Source organism: Artibeus jamaicensis, unplaced genomic scaffold (assembly GCF_021234435.1).
Source record: "Artibeus jamaicensis isolate MK-2021 breed Jamaican fruit bat unplaced genomic scaffold, CSHL_Jam_final contig_851, whole genome shotgun sequence".
In the NCBI taxonomy this organism is placed as follows: Eukaryota; Metazoa; Chordata; class Mammalia; order Chiroptera; family Phyllostomidae; genus Artibeus; species Artibeus jamaicensis.
In genome coordinates this window covers 14,228,273-14,255,290 of record NW_026521986.1, presented here as the reverse complement: position 1 = coordinate 14,255,290, position 27,018 = coordinate 14,228,273, and the positions used below count along the sequence as shown (strand labels likewise).

General features: G+C 53.7%; 1 protein-coding gene across 3 annotated transcripts in view; it reads right to left on the bottom strand.

The window, feature by feature from the left end:
- Positions 1-1,594: 1,594 nt before the first annotated feature.
- The window catches only part of JDP2 (Jun dimerization protein 2), a 37,605-nt gene continuing 12,181 nt past the window's right edge, over positions 1,595-27,018 (bottom strand). For all 3 annotated transcript variants that reach the window (XM_037145207.2, XM_037145208.2, XM_037145209.2), the window contains 2 exons: positions 9,328-9,432; positions 1,595-2,672 (listed from right to left, as the gene is read on the bottom strand). In XM_037145207.2, the coding sequence (XP_037001102.1) occupies positions 2,487-2,672; positions 9,328-9,432 (291 nt within the window). In that variant the 3' untranslated portion in view covers positions 1,595-2,486. The remainder of the gene's footprint in view (positions 2,673-9,327; positions 9,433-27,018) is intronic.

Genomic DNA, 27,018 nt, shown 5'->3' with positions numbered 1-27,018 from the left:
CCCCACCTCTGGAGGTGCAGGCCCACCACACCCAAGCACAGACCCAGGGGAACTATACAGCCAGGGCAGGTGGCAGGAGCTTCTTCTACCAGCTCTCTTGAGGGATCCTTGTAAGTCTACAGTTTTGTGTTTCTCATGGCTTGAAAAGTGCCAAAGATTACAGCCAGAGGATGTACTGTGGCTGTCACAGAGGACAACGAGCCAACCAGGCCCTGCCTTCAAGGCAGGGCTCAGTGGGCCCACACCAAGCGTGTTGGGTGGAGAGAACCTGAGATGAGTAAGGACCAGAGTCATATTAATGACCTACTCTCACTTTCCATCCACCCCAGGAGGCCTCGTTCATGATCTGGAAAGCAACCCAAGGTCACTGCTGTCTGAAGCCTCATCCTGTGAAGTAGGAGAGGAGGGTTCAGCTCCCAGTTCTGCCTCTTTGTAGCTGGGTGACCTTTCACCTTGGGAAGCCTCAGCTTGCACAACTTTTCAGTGGCGCTCCAAAGGCCTGTCCCACCTACCTCGTGGGGCTGTAGTAGGAAATGAGACAACACGCATGAAGTGCCTGTGAGCTGCCACGTGCCAAGTTAACGGCAGTTATTGCCTGTTACAGCGAGCCATCCTTGCTCTTCCGAGTCAGGTGTTCAGCGGCGCAGGCGGGGACCAGGCCGAGCCGTCCACACCTTCTCTCCTGGGCCAGGCACTCCCTGGACCAGTGGTTCACTCCAAGAACACGGCAGAACCTGAAACTCTGTCCAGCCCTTCCAGGAAGTAAGTCTGCAACCCTGGCCTCACAGGCTCGCTGTCCCAGTCAGGTGAGACATCCAGCCACGGGGATAACCGCACGGTAAGCTGGCGACAGGTGGAGCACCGTGGGCCTCTGGAGGCAGGACACAAACACCAGCTCTGCCCCTGGCTGGCTGGGCAACCCTGGATAAGTCACTAACCCTCTCAGTTCAGTCGTTTGTGAAGGCGGGGCAAAAACCAGGCATCATGCTGTCAGAAGTGAATGAGGTGACATGTGCTCGTCATACAGTGACGAGGTGACATTATTTGTCAGCAAACGGTGGCTTCAAGTTTATCCCCCAGGGCCTCGAATTTGCCATCTCTGACTTGGGGGCAGTTGCTGTTCCCGGGCACGGCTGTTGTGAAGAGGAACTGAGACCTTGTATGGAGCGAGCACAGGATTTAGCTCACGACTGGACATTCCAGGAATGCAGGGCCTGGGTTTGTCTGATTCCCCACTAACCACTCGGCACCCAATAGGGGGCCTGGCCCCCCCAGGGTGGCACTCAGTTAACAGATTTGGAATGAATAAAGGAAGTAAGTGCAGTAGCTTTTTAATGGCTCCAAGCCTCAGCTTCCTCATCTGTAAAATGGGTGCACAAACACTAACCTGGAAGGGCTGCTGTGAGAACCAAGGGCCGACAGCGATGTTCCAGCATCGCGTACACTGCACACCAGGGGGCCCACCGAGCGTGCCTTGCGCCCCACTTTCCAGGCAGACACCACAGGAGGCAGCTGGGTAAGTAAGAGTAATGTTTACTGAGCGATACAGGACTGAGTACGATGAAGGGTTTACCAGGATGGAAATGCCCCCCGCCCCCGCCCCGGCCCCCCCACGCCCAGAGACTACAGTACTTAAGAGTCACCAACGACGGCTGTAACTGCTGAGTATCTGTTCGTGACCAACAAACCATAGCATATTTGTACTGTATCACGTCGAGTGATTATAGAAATCCATATATATATTGCTTGTATAAAATCTTTTTTCGTAAAAAATATTTAAAAAAAAAGAAAGTATAAAAAAACATGTGCAGTTGAAAGCCCTGCCAGGACAGCCAGTCTGTAAACATTCAGTGGGTATGTGCTTTGGAAGGGCGCCCGCGCCTCGTGCCCATGGCGACTCCAGCAGGGCCGGCGAGGGTGCGCCCCGGCTGCCGCTCCGGGCAGGACCGCGCTGGACCATGGTGAGCGGGTACAGCAGGGTCTGGCACTGTGCCCCTCTCCAGCTTTGCATCGGGGTCAGGGTTAGGGTCAGGGTCAGGGTTGGGGGCAGGCAGATTGCAGTTTCACTCTGAGTTCTATCCTCAGTCAAATCCTGGTTGCAACTCATGGCTTTTCCTGGCTGCTCGGAGGTCCCTTGGGTGGGTGCCCAGGAGGACAGGCCGGAGAAGCACCTGCAGCTGCCTGGTTGGGCGTCTCTCTGGCCCAGAGCCTCTGTCCTGCCTCCTTCCAGCCTGGCCCCAGGCAGGACAATCCCACCCTTGGGGCCACTTTGGTCTCAGCGCTTGGTCCTGGGTTTCATCAGCCTGTTCTTCCCCTGGTGTGGCTGATGCGAGTTTCACAAAAAAAGCGCGGCCAGTCCTGGCTGTGCTGAGCCTCATCCAAAAGTTTTTCATGCAGCAAGGAAGGGCCATCTGGGACCCTCCTCCTCCTCCTCCTCCCTCTCCCTGTCTCCTCCTCCTCCTCTTCTTCCTCCTCCCAGCCCATGGTCACTTCTTCTCCAGCTGCTCCAGCAGCGGGTTGCCTTCTGAGTCGGGGGTCTTAACGCTGTCGGTCCGGACGATGCAGGTGGGGCGGTGTCGGTTTAGCATCAGGATGAGCTGCTGCCGCTCCTGCTTCAGCTCCTCGATCTGGGTTTTCAGCTCCGCGTTCATGAGTTCCAGCCGCTCAGATTCCTGTGCGCAAACACAGAGACACGGCTTTAAGCTTCCGCTGGGGACCGGCTCTGCCTTCAGGCTGGCACAAGGCTGGCACCTCCCTGTTCGCTGACTGCCAGGTCCCCACTGGAGGAAGCACAGAACCTGCTCTTGAGCCCCTGGGGATAACTGACTTTCTACAAGCAGTGTTCATCACACCTGTGACACTGCCCTGTGTCACCAGTGACACGATCCCAGCTTATACCTGGGGCCAGCCTGGCTAATGTCCTACCTCTCTTCCCTCACTCGATCCCCTCCGAACACTGTGGCATCATTGCCGTTGCTCAAGAATGCCAGGCACTCTCCTGCAACGGGGTCTTTGCACGAAAAACAAAAAGTGGGAGAAGACTGGAGGCCCAGGGGATCTAGGACAGGTTTGCGAAGGGTCAACCAAGGGGTTAGAGGTGGCCCTTGGGTGGCAGCGAAAGGACAAAGGGCTCTGATGAGTGACAAACACATGTTGCAGAAATTTTGGCTTGTGGGGCAAACGAGCCCACTGTGGTCATGGAGCTCCTTCTAAAACCTGTGCTTCCTGGTTATCAGCCTACAATTGTGTGAATCGCCTCTATCTAGAAGCTTTGCCCACTGGGAGGAAATAACAATCACCCTTCTGGATCCAAAGTGGGGACTCAAATAGACCTCAGGAGAGATCTCCAGTGAACTTGCAGCTCAGCCGGAGGGGCGCTGGGGAAAGGAGAGAATGCAGGCTTGACTTTGGGGGGCTGCATGTCTACAGCGTGGACAGTGATGGGCATACCCATTAAAAGCTTGGGGGCCGAAATAATAAAACAGAAAAGCTCCTGAATGATTTTTCTTGGACTGTGTCTAAAAACTTATAACCAGTTGGCTTTTTAATTGTTATGTTTTATTAATTTGAGAGAGAGGGGGGAAAGGAGAGAGGCAGTGAGAAAAACATCCATGTGAGAGAAAAACATTGGTTGCCTCCCACATGCACCCTGAATGGGGATTGAACCCACGACCTACCTATGTGCCCCGACCAGGGATCGAAGCTGAAACCTTGTGGTGCATGGGACGATGCTCCAACCAAATGAGCCACCAGGCAAGGACAAAACTTATACCAGTTTGAGAGCTGGAATTCATCCAGTGACCAGCAAAGTTTTAGACCAGCGGTTCTCTACCAGAAACAGTGTTGCCTCCCAGAAGACACTGGACAATATTTTTAGTTGTCACAGCTGGTGAGGGGGCTGCTACTGGCATCTCGAGGCTGGAAACCAAGGATGCCCCTCAGCACTCGGCAATGCACAGGGTGGCCCCACAGAAAGAATTAGCTTCTCCCGAATGCTCACAGTGCTGAGGCTGAGCAACCTGAGGCATTAGACCGAGAACAAGCTGCAGTCCCAAGGGTGTATGTGACAGCAGGCCGAGGGGCCCCTCCACCTGGGGGGCCCCGCACCCCCTGGGCGGCTGTCTTCCCCACGCCAGCCGGTCTGACTAAATTGTTCCTTGTGCTAGTCTCTGAGGGGGAGGGTCAGTGCCTGGGGACCTCAGAACTGCTGAGACATGCAGTCCTGGTGACTGCACGCTGAGGGAGAACAGCCCCAAAGGGAAGGGAAAAATACTCAGAGGGGAAATGTTAAAAACCGGCTATGGTGGTTTTAGTTCAACAGGATGAGGCACAGCGGGGAGGGAGGCTGGCCTGGCCCACCGTTCTTGGAATTCCGAGAGAAGTCCACCTCTGGGGGCCGAAAGAGGCCCTGCGTGGAACCAGGAGCCTGTGACCCATCAGTCTCGGACAGTTAGGTGCCAGCCTTAGCCACTGGCTCACTGAGTCCGAGGAGCTGGTGACCTTGGGAAGTTCTCACAAAAACCTCGGACCTCCTGGCTCTTCCCAGCCCAGGCTCCAACACTGAATCCTGAGCCTTGGTCTCAGCCACCTGTGAGCATCTGCTGAGTGCCTGCTGTGAGCAGTGAGTGCTCTGGGGACATCCAGAGACCCATGAGCCCCCAACGTGGCTCCCATGTGGCGCCCACTCAGAGGGGGAGAACCCCTACAGCAGTGCAGAGCTTGCTCCGTGCCCATCCGCTGGGCAATGTCTGGAAGGCCTTCAGGGGGGCTCGGCGGCCAGGTCTGACCTTGGGTTGAGTAGAGAAGGTTGGTGGGGGTGGGGTGGGGGGAGATTTCACAAAGGGAGCCCTGAGTGAGCAAGGACACAGATGTGGAAAAGCTTCAGTTGTGTTTGGGAGGTAAAAATCCTCCACTGTGACCACGGGTCAGTCTAGGGCATAGTGGGGCAGAATGCGGGGAAGGTGTGTGCAGAGCCAGACCCATAAGAGTTTCGGGGCTGGAAGGAGGCGTCCAGAGCAAATTCCCGAACTTCTCTGAGCAGCCTTGGTTATCTCACTCGTAAAAAGACGATGATCGTGACCTTCCCTGTAAACAAAGGCTTAGGGAGGCTGAAGGAATTCTCATTTAAGCTGCGAGCAAGAGAATAGGGAGCAGGGGAGAAGAGGAGGACTTTTCACGGAAAGCTTGGCAGGTCTTGATGACCACCCGGATTTGGAGAATGAGCGCCAGGGACAGAGCCCGCCGTGAGCCTGGGGGAGGGGAGCTGTTCTCACGAGTGCAGGAGAAGGACAAAGGAGGGGCGGGGCTGCGGCGCGGTGGGTGGAAGCTGAAAATGGACCTGCGAGGGGCAGCTCCAGCACTTGGGCACAGGCCCACCTCCCTGGACTGACTGCAGGTCCCCCCAGCCTTACACGTGAGCCTCTGTGTCACGCGAAACACCAAGCAGGTGTGCGGCACCTTGCTCCACACAGGCGCCGACCACAGGAGCGCCAGTGCACGCTGTTGGCCTCACAGGGTGAGGGGGGCCCTGGAATGCCTTCGGGCTGCTCAGGGTGTCACTAACCTTCTTCGTTTTACTTCCTTCTGTTTTACTGGCTGGTGCTAGCGAGGTGAGTTCAGAAGAATCTCTTTTGAGCCATGATTGTGGAAGTGGTGTGTGGCTTTATAACAGCATTTACCCGATACCTGTTTTCCTAATTAATTAGGATCGTGAGCTAGGATCTTCACATGTTCATTATGAAGTGAATAATGGCTTGCATTTTTTATCATTTTGCCTCTGGTAGATCTTTATTGCCCTAGAGAAAATGAAACCACTTGCTGTCTTAGAACAGAATTAGAATGTGGAGTTTCACCCTCCTTCTCCACTGTGGTCAGCAAAGACAACAGACAGAATACAGGCCAAGGGGCTGGGCATCCCGGCTGTGTGGCCTCGGCCAAGTCCCTCCCCTTCTCTGGGCCTCAGTTTCCTCCCCAAAAACATAATGACTGGTCCAGGGGATTTGAAGCATTAAGATTCTCTGACTCTACTTTTTATTAAAGTTACCCCAAGGGTTGGGAAGAAGCCTAGGACAACTTTCTGAACCTGCAAGACCTTGCGAGCTACTTCACCATGAGCAGCATTCCCTGTTCCCCTGAGCCGGGGCAGCCTGAAGGGGACACCAGGCAGGAGAGGAAACCCCGGGTCCCGGTCCTGACGCGGCCACCCCGTGACCTGGAGCCCAGGCCCCCGACCCTCGGAGTCCTCAGTGGAATGGGGCTGCCCTGCATCCTCCCAGGCCACCGTGACCACCAGGGAGAGAGTGGCTGTGAAGAGCACAGGGTGCCATGGAGCGAGAGGGGTCACTGCTGCCAGCCACGGGGGAGCTGTGTTGGCACAGCAGTCGCGGGGCTGGCACTGCTGCTCCTGACCGCGGACAGGCACCGAGCTCGTCCCGGCGTGCAGGTGAAGATCTGACCCACCTGAAGGCCTGCCACCTGCCGCCTTCGGGGCCTGGGCTGGTACAGGGGACAGAGCCCTGGGAGGACACAGGACTCTCCCAGGGTGGATGTGGGTGTCCAGGGGTCGAGGATGGAAAAGTGATTTTTACATACATGTGTGTATGCAAGTGTGTATACATGTACACACAAAACACACACCTGTGCACACACATCCCTTTGCACCTCTGGCCTTGAAAATACCTTACCTGCTAAGAGCGAATCTCAAGAGAACTCCCTGGGTCTGTGGACACTGTCAACACAGCCCTCTGTGTTCCTGCCTGAACCTCACCCCCAGTCACTGCTCCCAGGACGATGTAAGGGCGGGAGGTGGGGGGCGTGGGGTGAAAGGGAAGGACAGGGCTGAGGCCCACTCGGACCTGTGCAGGCCTCCCTCCGAGACCCAGAGGCTGTACTTCCCGTGCTCGCAGCTGCCCTCTGCCCTCACCGGGGCAATACCATAGCCACACAAGGTATGGCCCGATTATTCTCGGCTGCCCCAATCCGGGCCCTGCGCTACAGCGAAGGGATCTTGCTAAGGTGTGTCTCTCTCTCCTTCCGAAACCCTCCTATGGCTCCGAGTGACCAGCATTCACCATCTGAACCCGGACAGTTGTGAGAGTGGAGGAAGGTGGCGTCAGTACCAGGCCAGGGCCGCAGGCACACCCTGGGACCGCCCCCTACAACCTGACACGGCGCAGCTCCGGGCAGGCCTGCCTCCTCTTCCCCAGCCTGTGCCCCCAACTCCAGCCTCTCTTTCCAATTCCTTGACAAGGTTCTTAAACGCCTCTTGCCTTTGCTTGTGCTCCTCCTGGTCACACCCTCCCTCCCTGTCTTTCATCTCAGCTGACTCCTACTCCTCTCCTACGTCTCAACAGGCAGTCCTTCCTCAGCCTAGACCCGGACAGGGCCCTCTGTGTGTTCTCCCAGCTCGCAGGGCTTGCCCAACCCCAGGCTCAGCACACGTCTATTCCTCGTTTCCGGCCTGCTGACCCCCGCAGACATCGCTTGCTTGTCCTCTGTGCAGCGGGCACCCCCTCAACACATACTGGGTGGCCAGCTGGATCGGCAAACAAATAAACGAATCCCGGCCCTACCACCTGCCAGCAGTGTGACCTCAGCCAAATAACTTGACCTCTCTGAGCTACAGGTCCATGCCTAAAATGGGGATAATCAATATTTATTTCCCTGGAATGTTATAAGACTAAATAAGACACATGTGATGCCTGGCGCACAGTAGGTGCTCAGCAAGTACCGCTGGAATGTGAAGAGCAGGTAGCAACGCTCATTTGGCACTGACTGTTTACTGCATGGGTGTGTTACTTGTTTACATTCACTTGGCGAGCCCCGCCTGCTCACTGGCTGACCAGCCCTTGAAGGCAGGAATCGGATGCGAGACTTCTCTGCTCTGTGCTGTGCCTGTCCAGCTCTGCAGACACCCAGGGCTGGAAATGAGCATGCGATACTCCATCCCTCTTAAAGGCCCAAGTAAGACCAGTGTCTTAGGAACCGCTTGGAAACATCCAGCCCAATGTTGGTCCACCATCTCTTCCAAGGGGGGCTCCGAGATCTAGGAGCCTAACCTGGCCTGGGTGCTCACAGCCCAGATGTACCCACAGGCCCCATGCTGATTACACCACGACCTCGGGTTTGCTCTCTGCTTGTTGCAAACCTGACGAGAGACCCATAGATTCCCCAGGATCAGAGAAAAGCAAGACCAACCCGGCTCTGTCTCTCCAGCTCCCGTAGGAGGACCCACGTCCACTCCTACACACAGGCCCCTTAGTGTAGCTAGCACAGGGCTGGGCACCTAGGACATGCTTAAGAATACTTGGCAACAACTCAATGAATGAGTAAAAAAATAAACAAACAAACGAATGAATGAATGACTTAGAGCCAGAACAGACGAGTGTTAAGAATACATGCCTTGCGTTACCCCCAGGCGGGAATCTCAGTTCTACCACTGAGTTGCCCAGGGACCAGGGCAAGTTATTTAACCTTGCCATGCCTTAGTTCCCTGCACTGTAGAAGGAGGGTCACAAAGGCATGTACCTAGTTTAGTTCTTAGACCAATGAGACCCAAACACACAGCAATTAGCACAGTGCCCAACTTTACAAATGTTACCAACTATCGTTAATCGTTGCATACTGCAGGACAGAGCCTGACTCGTGATGTTATTATGATACATTGTTACCGTTACTATTTAGAAATGAAGATTGGGGGTGGGGAGGCTGGAGACCATGTTTGAGAATCAGGGAAGGCCTAAGAGAGGGGACTCGGCAGAGAAACTACAGACACCGGCTTGGTACATTCCCCATGAAAGGGCGGGGACCTGCTCGGAGGGCCGCGAGGCAAGGCAACCCTCCGCTGGCCTTTGCACCAGAGCTGACCTCTGGTCCCTGGGGGGCAGGAGCAAAGAGGCCAGCCAGCTGGGAGGCAGAGCTGGAAGAGCCTCCTGCAGCGAAGGGCAGAGCTGCTCTCTGCCCGGGTGCTTCGTCCACTGCCCACATGCATGGCGGTATCACCTCCTTCATCAGCACCCGCCCTAGACAACTTTGGCGGCCAACGGGGTACCAGAATGGGTAGCATCAGTCCTGGGATCTCTGGGTCAATCAGCACCGAGGGTCTAACTTCAGTGGAGGGAGGTCGGCTCCTCCCACAGATCTCCAGGAACTGGGATGGGCCGGGGCTATGTTGGCTCCGGGTGGGGCATTAGAAGGAGTCAGGGAAGAGCAGAGGGGCCGAGGCTGCTGGGGCAGATGCCCAGGTACACACTGACCCCACAGCTTTGACGAGGTCTTTTAGCGTAAGCCCACTCCCGCCCTGGCCAGCTGCCCCGCTGCCCTGCTCACCCGCTGCAGAAACTCCGTCCGCTCCTTCTTCTTGTTCCTGCAACGAGCTGCCGCAACCTTGTTCTTTTCCCGGCGCCTTTTCCTCCGCTCCTCTTCCTCATCTAGCTGTGAGGGCAGAGAGCCACTGATTAGACGCTGAGGCAGGCCTGCAATACAGCTTCTCTCCTGACACACAGACAGACAGATGGACCAGGGCCCTGCTGACCCACGTCTCGGTAAGTGAGCAAGCTGTCTCTGTGCCGGCTCACTGGCCTCTCAGCTGGTGAAATGGAGACGCCTCCCATCCAGCCTGAGGATCCTCTCGGAGCAGGTGGGCACCCCTGGGTGGGGTCGTCAGGGCCCCAGGAGGGCACAGCTGCCCGGGTTCCGCCAGAGTTCGGGAGGCCAAACCTGGGCGTCTACTCACACAGAGGTGTGACCCAACAGTGACAGGCTGTTCTCCTGCCCAGCCCAAGCCCTCTGGTCACTATTTTCCAGGCCAGCGGTTCTCAGGCACATCCTTTAAAACTGCCTTGGGCATGGGCGCAGCTTCTGCATCCCGCCCCACCCACTTTTCCTCCCCGAGGTATTTTCTCCCTCCCTCTTTGTCCTTCCACTTGCTTGAATCTACCCTCCTGTCAGCCAAACAGTCTCCCGGCCTCCTCAGCACCTTTAATCCTCTTCCCGGCAGGTCCTTCCCCCGGGAGGCCCACCTGTATCCTGGGATCCCAGGGGCTCCCTAAAGTGCCCTGCTGGGGACACAGGCAGAGGGGCTTCCTGAGTCTCTGGCTGACTCCTCCCCAAGACACTTTAGGACACGCACCACGCACGAAAGAGGGCCCATGACATGGGAAGGAGGAAACTCACTGTCCACCAACACTGGCTGTCAATCAAAGTGGCCGTTGTTATTATTATTTCAATCATAATAGCAAGCGCTACTGTTAGCTGTCTACTTTGCTAAATGCTTTAAACACAGGTCATGTATCCTTACAAGCAAAGTTTGATGAGAAAGGTACTATCGCTGTTCCATTTGACAGATGATGATACTGAGGCCCAACAGTTCAGTACATCCAAGGCCATTTACCTAGGAAATGGCAGAGTCAGCATTCCAGCTTGGATTGCTATGACTTTGACCTTCCTGCTCTTGACCAGCGGCCCATCAGCTCCAGCCCATCAGGGTCATCATGCTGACATGATGCCTCTTGTGGTCTGTCACCTACAGGAGACTCTGGAGGACACACATGACGAGCTGGGCTGGGGACAGGCTAGAGTGAGAGGCCACTGGAAGTCATGGATTGCCCTGCACTTGCCAACTCTCTCACTTCTCACGCCAGTGGGGGTGATTCTGGCAGCCTGAGGCCTGGAACGAGGTCTCCTCCGAAACGGCTTCGGGCCAGGAAAATAAACAGCCTCTCTCCACACACTCCCAGCATGCTCTAGGAGGTCAGGGCCCAGGGCCTGGGCCAGAGACCAGCACCCATGGCCATCGTCACAGGCCCTGGCTAGGCAGCCCCTTCTCCTTCTCCACCACCGCCGAACTTCTCCCCGACCACTCCCACCCTGCCCGGGAGGCTGCCGGGAGAGATGCCTGGCCAGCACCACCCCACCCAAGCACCTCCCAGCCCCTCAGCCTCCTTTGAAACAGAACCAGAAGTGACAGCTCCTCTGGCTGACCCGCATCTGGGAAAATAGAAACCTGGACAAAATCGATTCCGCCCAACCTCAACCTCACCCCCAACAAAGCCGAGGTAACCGTGACGACAGGCAGAGGGAAGGAACTGGAGGAAGTGGCAGGCAACGCAATCTCCCCTCAGCCAAGAGGGTTTGCCCACAAACTGCTAAGGTGATGTGTGCAACCTGAGCACCCGGGCTCTTGGGCCTCCAGCCCTTCCCCCAAGCGCCCTGGGTTCTGGCAGAGCTGCTGCTTCTTAAGAGACACAACCCCTGCCTCCAAGACCCTGCACTCCCATGCAGGGCCTTATCCTCCCTAAAGCTGGGGGCGCTCAGAAGCTGCTCTAGCAGCAGAAGCAAAGAGGCTCTGCTCAACGCTGGAGGTTTCAGAGATCAACCGGGCCTGTCCGATGCCCAGAAAGAGGGCTGCTCCACCCACTCCTCCAGCCACATCAACCCCCTCCTGCCACCACGCTCTGCTCCAAACATCTCACCCTTCTCCAAGGCAGCCAGGCCCTCCTGAGAGGACATTTCTTTCCCACTTGGAGGACTCATACTCAACCTTCAAGAGCAAACGTCGCCTCCTCTGGGAAGGCTCTGTGGACCCCAGGGGAGAACTAACGGCTTTTTCTGTGCTGCTGCAGCACTGTGTGCACCCCACTGGGGAGTCTCTGTCACATCCCACGCTTGTCTCTGTTGATGCGGGTGCCTGCCTTCCCTGCCGGGGACCTGAGCATCCCTGGCACCTGGCACTTAGCAAGAGCTCGGCGAATGTGAGTCAAATGAATGAGCGCAAAGGGGATTCTGGAGAAAGATGGGGCAGGCTTGGATTCTACAATTATAAAAATGATTTATTGCCTATTTTTGTATCTGCGTAGCCTTTCCCCCAGGGCTCAGAAGGAGACTTCTCTGCTGGAATGGCCTCTTCTATCTGCAGGAGGCCAGCAAAGCTTGGGGACGGGGTCCTGTCTTCCCAGAAGCACACTGGCCGGAGGCAGAGCCCAGATTCGGGGCACGGACCCCTGATGGCGGCGGCAGGTCTGCACAAACCCTCTGCAGGCCCTGAGAGTATCCAGGCTGTGCACCGAAGTCTAAAGCCTCCAGTTCCACAGCCGCCACCAGTTCCCAAGCCCACTCCCAGCCTTCCCTGCATCCATGCCCACCTTGAATGACATTTCCCAGGAAGGCGAGAAAGGTCCCGAAAGCCTCATCACCACACAGCGCTGGCTCCCCACCCCCCAAACGCTCCTGCTGCAATTTAAGAACCATCTTAAAGACGCAGAACAAACAGCTGCTGAGGACCCACCAGAAATGTGGGGTGGGGCAGCACCCACCAGCCTCCTCCATCCCCACGGGCTAGCTCTGGCCTGGGCCTGCAGGATACACAGCCCCCAGCTGGGACCATATGGAGGCCCCCCCCACCCTCAAGCCTCCTCCCAGCCATCTTTCACCCCCAGACGCAGGCTGTGTCCTGCCTCCTTGAGCTCCTTGGGTGAAAGCATTTGGCCACAGGGGGGTCCAAGCCAGTGCAGGCTGTTTTCAGACATCTAAAAATGAAATTCCAAAATGGGAGGTGGCATTTTTTCCCTGCAGATACAGCTGGAAGAGCCAGGGTGTTTGAGGAGGATGCAACTTGACACCCAGTGTATTTAAAGAACCAAAAGATGGGGTCAGGGGTGGATGGGAGCGTATCCTCTCCTGTTCTCAGACTCACTGCTGGCTCTGTCTTTCCCAAATCCCCGGAAAGGCCCGGGGCAGAGTGGTCTGCATTCTGGCAGTGAGGGGTGCCCCGGGCCATGCTTCATGTTGAAGGGACTTGGGGACCCATGCCAAGAGAGCCCTCCTGCTGAGCTGCCCTGCCCCTGGGAGCCTGTTCTCAAGCCCCTGCTGAGGGCTAGGGGACCCCAGTCCCTGGCCACAGCCGACTGGGCAAAGTGTGAATGGCTGATATGTATTTACCTCCTGGAAATTGAAAATTGGACAGCTGGGCTGGGGAGCAACCAACTTCAGCTATGTGGCCAGAGGAGCAGAAAGATCAGGCTGCTGGAGACAAGTAGAGACCACAGACTGTGTGACAAGACAGGCAATATCACTGAGGTATAGGAGGGAGTCACAGAGGCAAAGAGAGGGACTGGGTGACAGAGAGAAAAACAGCGCCTGAACCAGGGGGAGGCAAGACAGGTACTGAAGGAGACACATTTAAGGAGGCGCTCACTATGGGGCTCACGCAAGGGCAGGGTCAGCCCCCAGGAGTGAGTGCCTCCTTAAATGCCGGGCCCTGGGTATCTTAACTTGCCTCACACAAGCTACAGACTGAGCAAGGTCAAGACGGAGAGAGAAAGGAAAGGGAGAACAAAGAGACAAAGAGAAAGGGAAAGAGAGGCAGACCCCAGAGACACACAAGAACACAGGCCAGCAGTACAAACAGGCAGAGTGGACGGACAGAAAGCACACACAGAGAAGGAAGCTATCTTGACCCTGTCCTCCCATCTCCGCCCCTGGGGAGGCCTGACTACACTTCCTGTCCTTGGGGGCCTTGACCACACATGCCCTTGAGTCTGTGCTGAAACCTTCTCTGGCCTGGGGGGAGTTTGAGAAGGTTTCTGCCCCTTGTCACTGAAAGACGCCCAGGACACCAGGTCCCACCCTTGTGAAGTCACATGACGCCGGGTGAAAATGGAAGTGTAGACGGTGGTCCTCAGGGGTCCAGGGGAGAATCGCTGCCAGCCAGGATCCTAGAACAGTTAGGAAAGTGGCAGAGCCTGGGCGCAGAAGGGCCCTGGAGCACGCGGAGGCAGGTGCCCTCAGCAGGGATCAGATACCCTGGATTGGGAGCGCAGAGGGTTAAACGGCCTCGGTCAAGCAGCCAGGACGGTCTCACCCTGCCACTTTCACTGGGAAGGAAGCTGAGGCTATCGGGGCTGCCTGGCAGGTCAGGGCCAGCCCGAGGCTCCTCCAAAAGCAGGTGGGCTGTGCAGGCCCCCACACGTGGTAACAGCCACCCCCCACCCTTTCAGTTCCATCCTGGCCTCAGGACTGAACCCTGAGGGCGATGACCATTGTTTTTCCCTCTCTGGGTTGTTGAAAATAAAAAACGATTTGCTGCACAAGTCACACTGAATGTGTAGCATTAAAGCTGGGTGGCTTCAAGAAGGGGCCCCACTCAAGCCCTTGGCCCCTGCCTGACCCTCGCCAGCCGCCCAGTTCCTCAGGCCTGGTCTGCAGACCGTTTGGCTTTCATACGATGGTGACAGTTGCCCAGTTGTGATTGTGAATTCTGACATTTTATAGCCTTTCCAAAAATGTATCTTGTGGGACCCACATGCAGGTAAGATGAGAAAAAGCAATGATACTGTTTAACCCGAGGCACTGAAAATACAGAAACTGTCAAGCGGACGAAGCAATAGAGAAGAGAGCGGTAAGGCAGGGGACGAGCAGAAATTGCTGGGGTGGGGTAGAGACACGGGTGGGAATCAAATCCCCAGCACTGACCAGAGCCATGAAGGTGTGGAAGGAAGGCTTTTCTCGCACTGAAACTGCAGCGTGGGCAGAGACCAGGCTCATCGGAGACACAGTTGTCGGGCTGGCAGCATAGGCTTCAGGGTCTAAGAGGCCGCCTGGGTCCCCCCGCAGCTCTGCTGGGGACTGGCTGAGTGCTCCCGGGCAGGTCACTCGGCCCCTCCGAGCCTCCTTTCCTCACCTGTCTGAGGCAGGCACCGAGCCCTGCTGCACGGGTTTGTAATGGGGACTAAGTCCCAGCCCAGAGCTGGGACACAGGAAGGACCCAGCAAAATGCCAGCGTCCCTGCCTGTCGTCTCAGCCGAGGCAGGACAGCAGGGATAGTGCTGCCTCGGGTACGCCCAGCCTTCAGCACCCATGGGTGGAATGTGACATAAAAGGAGACCCGAGCGAGGGAGAGCAGGTGGGGGTGCTTCAGGGCATGTGAGCTGTGAGAGAGCAGACCTGGAGGAACAGCTCATGGCCTCCAAACCCGGCCCTGGCCTGGCCCACAGGGTCCCTCCCCACTACATGAAGGAGACATTTCAACACCAGGGACCCATGAGCACCCTGGGAAGTAAACACCCAAATACCAAACATACCAGACATTCCCCCATATAAACAGGCTGCTCTGAGCCATCCCTCCCCCCCTCCACACCAACAAAAAAAATGTAGGCAGGCCAGAGACGAGAGCTTACTGGGCCGGCTATCGAGCCAGTGTCCCTGAATCCCTCTGCCTCTACTCACCCGGGGAGGGAGGGTGGAGGAAACCCCAGGGCCTGGTCCAGCACTCTTGCTGACTCTTGTTGACTCGCCGCAATGCCCAGGGGTCAGGCCCTCCCAGCCAGCATCTGCCCTGGGGCTAAGCTGTTGGAAACTCCGCCCTCTACTCTTTTCTAGCCAGGTCCTTCCCCTCCAAAGGCCAAGGTCTGGACCTTAGCTGTGAAATACTGGACAGTTTCTGTGAACAGTGGACAGGGCCATAAGAGAAAACTCAAGACGAATGGTCAGCCTAAGACAGCGGTTGTAAACTCACGTCACCTCACGGGGGCAAGTAAATAACCATTAGGGAAGGAGGAGGACAAGACAGGCCGTGGCCCCGGGGGACACCCCTACTGGCCCCGGGGTAGTGCAGGCTCACTGTTGCCAAACCTTCCAAATTTTCAAGACTAGCTGAAAATGTAGATTTTTAAGTAAAATCTCCCAATTTTGAATGTTGGCAACGAATTCCATTTTGAAAAGAACACTGAGTGAGCCAAACAAAACACACTTGTGGGCCGCACCGGCTGTGGGCTGCTAATTTACGATCCCTGACAAACGACCCCAGGGGGGACGGTCATCAGGCACCGGGTTCTAGCCACCACGACGCCACACGCCACACGCCACACGCCAAGGCCCTGCTCCACTTCATCCCTCTCGTCCTGGCTCATCGTCAACAAACACAGTGGCTCCCACTCCCCACTACCCTTCCAACCTTCTGCAAGGCGGGTAGCAGGGCCCTATTTTACAGGTGAGGGGACAAGGTGGGACGTCTGCCCTGTCCCCCAGCTGGGAGCAGACAGGGACTCCGCTCCACTGCACCTGCTTCCTTCCAATCCGTGGGCTGGAAGGAAACCTCCCTGAAGCCCCACCCAGCCCTGCCGTCCCTGGGGTTTCATTCATTCAGTCTTCAGAGGCAGTACTGGCTTGGCTGAGGGGAACAAGAAAGGGGCTCTTAGCAAGCTCCCAGGCAAATCCCCAGGTTTTACAGATGAGTAAACTCAGGCCCAGGGAAGGAAGGGCACAGCTCCAAGGCTCACACGCTTGAGGGCAGGACCTGAGTCCTCAAGACAGAGACCAAGGAACACCGCTGGTCAGAGGCCCTGGGCCTCCTGGCTCCACCTGACTCCCTCTATCTGGGATTCTCCTGCTTCTCTGTCTCTTGCCTGGGACCCCCCCTTCCCGTCCCTCGCAGGCCGAGGTCTCACTGCTTTCCTCACGTGCCCCCTGTGGGCCACCGTTCCCATGCAGTTCCACTGCCGCCGGCACACCAGTGCCAGCGTGGTTTTACTTTCAGACCAAACGCCCGCCTGCCAGCTAGCTGGACGTTCAGCCAGCTGTCCCTCAGCCCCTCAGTCTGTGTCCTCCGTTGGTGACTTTGTCTCTGTTCTCCGCCCCATTCACTGGGGTTAGAAACTCCAGGCCTACCACGCACCATTTCCAACTCCAACCATGTGAGCCACCCAGTGCTACACCCTAAATCTCCCTCAGATTTGCTCCCCACTCTCGACCCCCCAGCGCTGCTCTTCAGGCCTTCTCTCTCTCCTGGAACGCCTCCTAGGAGACCTCCTCCACCCCAGGCACCAGAGGGATCTTTCTAAAATGCAAATCTGATCCCACTATTGGCCCTTAGAGGGGGGCAGGGGTGGGTAGCTGGGGTGGGGGTGATTACCCTCAGGCCCAAGCTCCTTAATGTGTCCAGCGAGGATCCTGGTGACTTGACCCTGCCCACTGTGGCCTCACCTCCTGTCTGTCCCTACCCTATACTCCGTATCTCTGCAATACTCAGCCTCTCTATATGTACCCTATGCTTCCTTACTCACGCCTTTGCCCTGCTGTCCCCGTGACTTATTCTAAGCCTATACATTCAGCTCAAGCATCACCACCTACAGGAAGTCCTCCTTGATGCTCATCCCCTCCAGGCTGGGGAGGGGTCCCTCTGCTCTGGGCTCCCACAGAACTCTGAGCTTATCCTGGTCCCGACTGTGATGTGTTCTACACTCAGTTCCTGCCTCCCCCACTAGACTGGGATTCCCATGAGGGCAAAGTCTATGTCTTGTTATTTCTGTGTGCCCAGAACGTTGCTGAGTTTGTGGCCATCAGTAAATCTCAATAAATGTTTGCTAAAGGGAGGCCTGATCCACAGAACTAGTGACCTGGACAGAACCCAAGACTGCTGCCTCCCGGTCTGGTGCCCTTTCCACTTTACTCCAACGGCCCCCAGTGCCAGGTTCTAACCAAACATATTCACCTACAAACCCCCACACTGGACGCCATGCTCACTCAAAGCATCAGCCCAGCCCAGCCAACCACCAGGTGAAGGCTCTGAATGAGAGCTGGCAGTGGCGAGGGCTCCACCTGCCAAGCCGAGTCCCTCAGCTCCCCAGGCTGGGGGTGCAGGTGGGTGAGCAATTGCTCAGCACAGTTGGCACCTGCAGGAAACGGTGGGAAGCAGCAGGGCTGAGAACTAAGCTCTACCCAGAGGTTCTAGAACTGAGAAGACCCAGAGACCCCCCACTGCCTGCTGCACCCGCAGGCCAGGGGGCTCGAGGTCAGGGAAAGGGAGTGAGCCTGCCAGGGTCCCTAAGTCAGACAGTGACAGTACCAACCAGAACACGCTGCTTTCTGGAGAGAGGCAGGGAAAGGAGAGGCCTCCTTTACGGTCTGAACGCCTGCCTCTTCTATCGCTGCTGGGCAGCACAACCCACAGGGGGATCCGTCCAAAACACTTCTCTGCGTGCTCACGTCTCCACAGGATGAAGCGCTGAGCTTGGCCCTCCCAGCCCCCACGGCTCCCCAGCGCCCCCAAGTAAAAACCTTCTCCGGGGTGGAAGGAGCCTATAAAACAATAGGCCAAGGAGGCCAGTTTATAGAAACAGAATAGGGGAGGCCGTTCCCTCAAAAAGCACTGGAGGACAGCTCGTATCCATTGCTGAGAACAGACACACGGTGGGACGAAGCCTGAAAAGCCGGCTGGGCAGGGCGACACCCAGTTGCGGGTGGTCCCGCTAAGGACAGAGCAAACCTGTTACTACACGAGTGAGGCCGAGGCCAGGAGACGTGGGAAAACCACCTGGGCACAGGCAGAAGACCTGACACTGAGGAGAAAAGGGACTGTCATTTGCTGGAAGTTCATTCGCGGCCGAAGAGCTATTTGAAGAACGACAGCTCTTTTTTGTTGAAACGCGTCTATTTCAGGCCCATTTCATACTTGGGGTTTAGTTGAGGTTTGGTTTCCCATGAGGCAATCAATCAGGTTTCTTGCCCACTTGACAATCGCTTCAAAAGACAAGAAACGGGGAGAAATTGTGGCCTTGACAAGGCTCCCCCACTTCCCAGAGGCCAGTGCAAAGCAGACTACACGTGGTTTCTGGGGGAAATCCGTCTACTCCCAAAAAGAGTTAATAATGCACTCCAGACCAAGTCTTTAACAATAATGCAAATGGGCAGGGTAATGTGCCTTGATTACACTGGTGGGGGAAACCCCCCAAAGCAGAGACAAGAGCTCCTGCAAAATGACTCTCCATTATTCAATGAAAATGCAGTTGTCGCAGAGAATATCTATGAACAGGAACGAGCTGAAAGTCCCGAGCTGGCCGAAGTAGAAGATACTTCAAGCCCCACCATCCTATTAAAGCCTCGGAAGTCATTTGTCTTTCATCATGAAGGTGAAAAGCAAGGTCCTTGGCTTAAGTATTCTCCACCAGCACAGGTCCATTTAATCTGCATGCAGGCTGTGGAGTTAAAACATGGATTTCAGCCAATTTCTTTCAGGCACAAGGCACAGATAATAGACAAGCTGCTGAGCAGAATGGTGCCCTCGACTTTGTGGGCCCTGAACTAATAAAAAAATCCCACCCAGGCGACGTGGCCAGGTGAGTTCTCTACTAGGGACACCTGGCTTGGACGCAGGAAGAATGATTTCTCCACGAGTGATGTATGTAATGAAATGGATGCAAATGAAGCACAGAGATGGGGGAAGGTGCTGCAGAGCACCAGGCAGATGTGGGGGTGGCCGGTGAGGCACAGAGCAGAAAGCTCCCCCTACTGCAGTCTTAGACCAGAGCCACTGAGAACTCCTGGTCAGATACAGCAAATGGGGGCCCCTTTGGCATCATAACGGTTTGTCCAAGTCTCCCTTCTAAAACAATAGACCGGCCTACTGATAAACTTGCACCTTAATGAATTCAGAAGTGCCTCCAGGTGTAAATGCTCGCAGCAGGGAGGACCTCAGGACCTTAAATAACTGGTTTGGAAGTGCCACAGTGTTCGCTGGCTCAGAGCACCTGGCCTTATGAAGATTCAGGTACCACATACATTCCTGAATCCCCGATGGTCTATGGGTCCCCACAAAAAGTATGAGATAGGTCTGGTGATAAATGTGGTTTTGGACCCTTGAGGCCATTCTCAGACACCAACATTGCCACTCAGAGCTGGGATGTCCGGGTCATCTAAAGGCAGAGAGTGTCAGCATCTCCCAGAGGGCTCGTTACATCACAGACTTCTGGGCATCACCCACTCGGGTCTGCTTCAGTAGTTTAGGGCGAGACCCAAGAATCGGCACTTCTAACAAGCTCCCGGATGCTGGTGCTGCTGGTCTGAGGAGCCCACTCTGAGCGATGCTGATGTAAAGCAGTGAATTTCAGATTGGTTTCAGCAGTAGGATGTTCTTGTTCAAATGACAACACAGTAAATAAAGGCCGTGTTTTCTTGACGGGCTCACAGTTGTATTATATGCTTATTATAGTCCTCCATCGAGAATAATCCAATGAGTTGTGGTTGATGCAAAACCATTAACTCAGAGGTTATGGGGGTTGGCTACAGGTTTCTGACAGCCTCATGATCCAAATTATTCCTGTCTTATGTTTTCCATCCACACACAGATCAGTAGTTACCCACAGTGTGTATGAGTGTATAGATATACACATGTATATAGGCACACACACATACAGTCATGCATTGCATGTTTTGGTCAATGGTGAACCGCATCTCCAACAGTGGTCCCATAAGACTGTATTGGAGCTGAAAAATTCCCAGCACCCAGTGCCGTCATAGCCGTTACATGGTCCGAGCACACACATCCCTCAGGTGTTTGTGGAGATGCCAGTGCAAATAAACCTACTGTGCAGCCAGTTGTATACAAGCACAGCACACAGTTACATACAGTACGAATACTCGGTAATGGTAATAAACAACTATGTTGCTGGTGTATGTGTTTACTATACTTTTAATCATTAATTCAGTGTGTACTCCTTCTACTCATAAAAAAAGTTTGCTGTGAAACAGGATGCCATGTCATGATAGGGGCAGCCTCATTCAGCTCTTGTTTACTGCAAGTGTTGATTGACTCATTTTTCTGGTGTTTGATTTAATCTGGTGTTGTTTGGCCCAGAAACATGCTGTACAGGCTTGTAGCCTCGAAGCAATGGGCTACGCTGTACAGTCAGGTGTGCAGGAGACTGGAACATTCAGGTTTGTGCAACGCACTTGGTGACGTTCGCACAGCAACGAGATGGCCCAATGACACAGTCTCAGAATGTACTCCCGTCACTCACTAAGCAGCAAGTGACTGTATTTGTCAATAAAGTCTTGTCACCTTGCCTTGCACTCTCAGGATGCTCATCAGCTAAAGAAAAGTAGCAGGAAAAGCTTTATTCTGAAGTCTACGCAAAATAGACTAACCTGGCACCAGAGGTCACCTTGGCAGTGCTCCCCAAGGTGTTAGATTTGAGAACTAATAAGTATTAGCATGTGTGTGGATCTTTCTTCAGAAAAAAAAAAACAAAAAACCCAAATAGATAAAATTATGGTTTAAAAATGACCCCAGCAAGTTATTAATCTCTCTGAGCTTTGATTCCCCAACAATGAATAACATCCACCTCGCAGGGTAATTGAACAGATCAAAGGAGATAATGTCCACAAAAGCAGTTTGCAAACCATAAAGTGCGTTGCTCAAGTGAGCTTTCTGTCCTGGACGCAGATATCCTCCCGCCTTCAAAGACCTGGGCCGGCTGATACTGAACCAGGGCTTTCAACCAATGGCTGCCGGCCTGAACCACCTGCCGGCCACACCCAGACCAACAGAATCAAGATCTCCGGGCTCCAAGTCAATATGTCCACAACTGCTCTCCAGAGCGCTCCCATGGGTAGCCAGGATCGCTCCACACTCCTCCAGGGTCCCACACAAAATCCCGCAAAAGAGCTCTCACTGCTGCTGGATGGCTACTAGCAGTCGAAAAGAGAAAAAAATGCCCCGACCAGGTCCTGACCTCTGCACCGCTGTTGGCAGGAAAGGGGGCTTTAATGGCTTTAGCCTCTAATTCTGGAGCACAGACAGGTGCTGGGCGATGTCCGTGCATCACCCCTTTCAACTGCCCCTCTGAGAGAGAGACACCATTCTTCCCTGTTTTTTAAAATAGCTTTACTGAGATACCACATACCAAACAATCCACCCACTTCAAGTATACAATTCAACAGCTTTTAGTATATTCAAAAAGTTGTATTACCACAGTCATTATTAGAACATATTTGCTCCAAAAGACACCCCACTCCCCTTAGCTATCACCACCCCACAACTTCTCCCATCACCACAGCCCTCGGCACCAGGGACCTGGTTTTCCTCTCTGTCCCCATGCATTTGCCTCTTCTGGGCCTTTCACCTCAATGGAGTCCTGCAACAGGTGGTCCTTTGTGACCGGCTTCTTTCACTTAACGTCACATTCTCGAGGTGTGTGCATGTTGTAGCGTGGGTCAGTGCATGTTGTAGTGTGGGTTAGTGCTTTGCTCCTTTTTACAGCCAAATAATATTCCTGTATGGACATCATACATCATCTATCCATTCATCGTCTGATGGCCATTGGGGTGGTCTCCCCTTTTGCGATATTATGAATAATACTGCTGTGAACATTCCTGTACAGTTTTCCGCGTGAGCACGTTCTCCTTTCCATGGGCTGCACGCTCGCAGAGAAACTCCTGTCCTGTGATGTGGGTCTACGTTTAGCCTTCTGAGGAGCTGCCAGGCTGTGTCCTGAAGCGGTCAGGACATTCTGCCTCCCTGCCAGCAGTTCATGAGGTTACCACTTCTCCCCAGCCCCATCCACCTACCGACGCCTGTGATTCTCTGCCTTTTTGATGACAGCCCCCCGAGTGGGTGTGAAGTGGTGTCTCCATGTGGTTTGGGTTCACGCATGTGTGGCAGCTGCTGCTGCTGCTGCTGCTGCTGAGTGTCTCTTCTTGTGCTTGCTACCCACCCACATAACTTCTTGAGAGAAACATACAGTCACATACGTTGCCCATTTTTAAGCTGGGCTATTTGCTTTTTTTGTTATTGAGTTGTAATAATTCTTTACATTTTATAGATAAAATTGCCTTCTCAGATCTGTAATTTGCAGAAATGTTCTCTCATTCTGTGGGCCATCTGCTTACTTTGCATCCTTTAAAGCACAAAGCTTTTAGTTTTGATGATGTCCAGTTACTTATTTTTTATTTTGTTGCCGTGTTTTTGGTGTCGTATCTAATACAAAGTCACAAAGACTTATTGCTATTTTCTTCTAAGGGTTTTTGCAGTTTTAGCTCTCACGTTAGGTCTGTGATCCAGGTTGAGATAATTTTCCTATACATGGTCAGATAGGTTGTCTATCTCTGTCCCCTCCCAGTTTTTCAACGAAGCAAACTGAAGCTCAAGGGTCCAGTAACCTCTCCAGAGCTAAACCGTCCAATGCGGCCAGCCTGTGGGGCCTTGGAAGAGCCCAGGTCCCTTATTGGTGGTGGCTGGGAGAGGAGGCAGGGTGGGGGGAGAACCATAGGGACCAAGTCCAGGGAAACTGCTCCCCAAGAACTTGCACATGCACTATTCTTGGTTAAGGGGACACTGCAGCCTCAGAACAAAGCACAGCCAACGAGTCCCAGCACAGGACAGGGTGTGAATCCCCTCAAGGGGTCGCCAAAGCCAGAGGAGGCCGGTAATGTCATGCCCGGAACCTCCACAGCCTGCCTGAATCCGCCCAAATGTCTTCCTAATCACTGAGCTCTATCCTCAAGCCGAGTTGTCTTGTGTCTTTGGGTTACAGAGGAGGGGAAGGAGGCTTGGCTGACCCCAGACTTGTTCAGCCAGAGGAGGTCACCTGTGACAGGGCTCAGTTTCACAACTGAGTCCACATTGACAGTGGATCTGGGGACGCCAAAGTGACATGACCTGCACTGACGGGAAAGGCCACTTAGTAGGGCTGCTAAAGAAACCCGATGGGTCATGGAAATCCAGTGATGACCTTAACATCAGAAGAAACAAGATAAGGGGTCACAAGAGGCAGCTCAGGGAAAACCAGAGGGTGGAAGGGCCTTTCCATTTGCAGCTCAAGATGAAACTGCAGCTTGGGCTGCATCTACGCCGCATCGCCAACCAGAAATGGGAAGGTCTGCTTGCTCTCCTGGAACCCAGGTCGCAGGCACAGCACACTGGGAAGGCCAGTGCCCCCAGAGTTTGCAAATGGACAGCCGCTCCCTGCAAATGGACTTCAGCCTTAGTAACGTGATTTATAGGGGGCTGTGCTGCAGTCAAGGTCATCTCTATACTTGGTGCCTCACTCAACCTTCATGACAAAACTCTGTGGGTTTTAGTTTCCTCCTCTCCTAGATGAAAAAACTGACACTCAGAAAGAACCAGCAGACTTGGCCAATCGCATGCAGGGAGCCAGACTTTGACCCCAGAAGCTTGAGCCAAACCCAGAGCTCCTCCCAGGCCCCAGAAACAGCACCTCTAGCTGGAAAGCCAGGATGGGGTCCTGCCCCAGTGTCGCATGGGCACCTCCGTGCACTGTGGCCACACACCTCCAAGGGCAAAACACCCTCAAGGAAATGAAAGCCCAAGGAATAGCTTTTGAATAAATTATAAAACTAATTTGCATAATGGGCACATTTGAAAAGTAAAGCATAACCATATCTTCCATTTCTCGTGTGTCTCAGTTAAGTAGCAGGCACTGTGCGAAACCCTTACCCTGCATGAGTTCATTTAATCACCACGGCAACGCTGCCAGGTAGGTACTAATATTAAGACAGAGAATCTAAGAAGGCAGCCTGGGGCTCCCTGAACTTTTCAGAGGTATCTGACTTCTGCTAAGAACATCCGTGTCCAGTCACATTCCCACCATCACCCCTGAAAGGGACCCGTGCCAGGATGACAGCAGGTATGACCAACCTCTGATGTCAAACTGGAGAGCTTCAGGAGCCCTGTGAACGCTCGGCTGGGGCATCAAATCCGACTCGATACCACAGGGGGCGACGTCAAACGCAGTCAGAGCTGCTTTTAGCTGCCGCTCATTTTCCCTCTAATTAAACTATTAAAGGGAAGAGAGAGCTAACAGCTTTTTCAAATGTGCTAACGGAATTAAAATGGAAGTTCAGGATTTCAAAGACGAGTCAGGAGAATCTGTTCCAAGAGAGGGACAGATTGGATCTCTCTGCCAAACGAGGACGAGACAGAAAAAGCGTCTGAGTCAGGGGGAAGAAGGCCGGTACTATTCCAAAGAGCCACAAATTAAAAACCAATTACGTGAGGCTTGCTAAAAAATGTCAGTGGGCTGCCTTTATGTTTTAAGTCACTAAAAACACAAGCGTGCTTACACCAACATTTACCCAACACATCAGCTGGTGGGGGGCAACTTTTGTGCTCAGGCTAAACTCGGTGAACACTTGGTCTTTCTGGTGAGCCAACTCCGGGAAACCACCTGTGGCTGAGGGTAAGCACACCTTCCGAGAAAACCCTACAGGTTCCACCGAATTCACATTTCATGCCAAGGTAGAAACTTTCTAAATGTCCTTCAGGGTCCCTGGGGAAGGTGGAAAATGACCAGCGTGAAATCCACAAACAGCTAAGTCTCCTCTTCTGCTCTGAAGATGCCGAGGACCTGGGTCCAGCCGGTCGCCATGAGAAATGCATGCTGGAAAGGCGGTCAGCAACGGAATGCACACACTGATTCCTCAAGGTGAAGCCTGCGGGATGCTCCCTGACAAGCAACAGAAGAGCCCAGGAGACGTGCAATAAACAAAGTCATCCCTGAGCCTAAAAAACATACCGGTTCCCTGGACTCTGCCTTCAGAGTGTCTGAGTCCGTGGGCCCTGGGCGGGGGTGGGGCGGGGGTTGGAAATCTGTATTTATGTTTCCAAGCTATTTGATGATCAGCCAAGTTTGAAGATGGTTGGCTTGGTTCTCACTGTGCTCTTTTTTTCTGCCTTAAGTCACTGAAGTTCAGAAACAGAAAAACAAATGGACAACGCTTGGAGGTAAGAATTGAGATGGACAGAAATCAAAGTAGAGAGCATTTAAGTGACCTGCCAGGTTGACGTGGCTAATTAACGTTTAAAACAACAAGCGCGTATTGAACATTCAGTCTATGCAAGGCATCGCACACAGTCTGCTGGGAGTAAAAAGAAAGTAAGATCTAGTCCTTGTCCTTGGGACCTAAACGCGGGACCCAAACTCAAAAGCAGGCTGGTAGCACAGATAGGGTGAAGTGGGCTGAGTTTATAAGGCAACAGGGAGTAGTGGGGCCTGTGGTAAAATCAAGGCCACATACTAATACTGCAAGCATCTGCTACTCAGCTGGAGCTTTCATTGTATATAAGGGTGTGGACCTAGAGTGGCCTGATAGTCTGGTTTTTAAAAAGAAGCCAGAAAGTTCACATTTCCTGGCTTTTAAATATAGCAACTCATTCAATTAAAAAAAAAAAGGAAAGGAAAAAAAAACCACAGTGTGAGGGCCAAATGAGATTCATCTGTAGGCTGACTCCTACTCATGGAACGATAATTTACAGCCTCTTTCCTAAGAGGTCACCAGTCCAACCACCCTTGAACTTGAGTCCCCCTTAGAGCCCTGCAGTGGCACAGAGGGTGAGGGGTACCATCTAGCAGGTGGTTAGGTAAGCACTTGGTCTGTATATGTGTGTGCGAGGGTGGGGCTTCTGGCCTTCCCCCCTCCCCGAAGCCACACCGAAAATGCATTCCAGGCCCAGAGGCAGGGTGTGGCCCCTGCAGCCACGGCAGCCCACTCATAGATGACCCAGGAAGGACCAAAATTTTTAGGCCAGTAGGGGCTGGTTGTTTGAGCAGGCCAGCTGGAATGGGCTGCAGAATAAAAGTGTAGGAGGGACAGCTCTGGAGAAAGCCAGAGTGGAATACTGGAAAGGAAAGAAGAACAAGAAGGGAAGAAAGAAGAGGAAAAGAGGGTCGGGTGATGGAAGAGGGGATAGGAGGGATGAGAAGTGATGGAAGGGGACCTGACGTGGTGGTGAACACACAGTACAGCGTACAGATGATACACAAGGTCCAGCACAAACAATGCCCCTTTTTCATTACAAAATCTTTTATTGCAAAATCGTAAGCACGTAATTCTGTAACATACCAATATCCCATTCAAGTACAGCTTGTGACGTTTTAGGTGAAATGCTCAAATTGCCGTCCATCTTGTGTAAGACATTCACACACCCTACCAACCACACTGAAGCAGGCCTTACTTCTGCCAGACCTTTGTAGTATAGAATGGTGACACCAAAAACCTATATGATTTTATTAACCAATGTCACCCCAATAAAGTCAATTAAAAAGAGAAAAAGACAAGAAAGAGCATGGGCTCTAAAAACCCCATAACCCAGAATATAAAATCTCCAGATCCTAGCCAACCATCAAAATCAGCAGTCTGGCCACTCACCATGCACTTGGTTTGCTTCGTTTTCCTTCACAATACTACTATCTGACCTTTTCTATTGTATGGTAATTTGCTTGTTTTTAT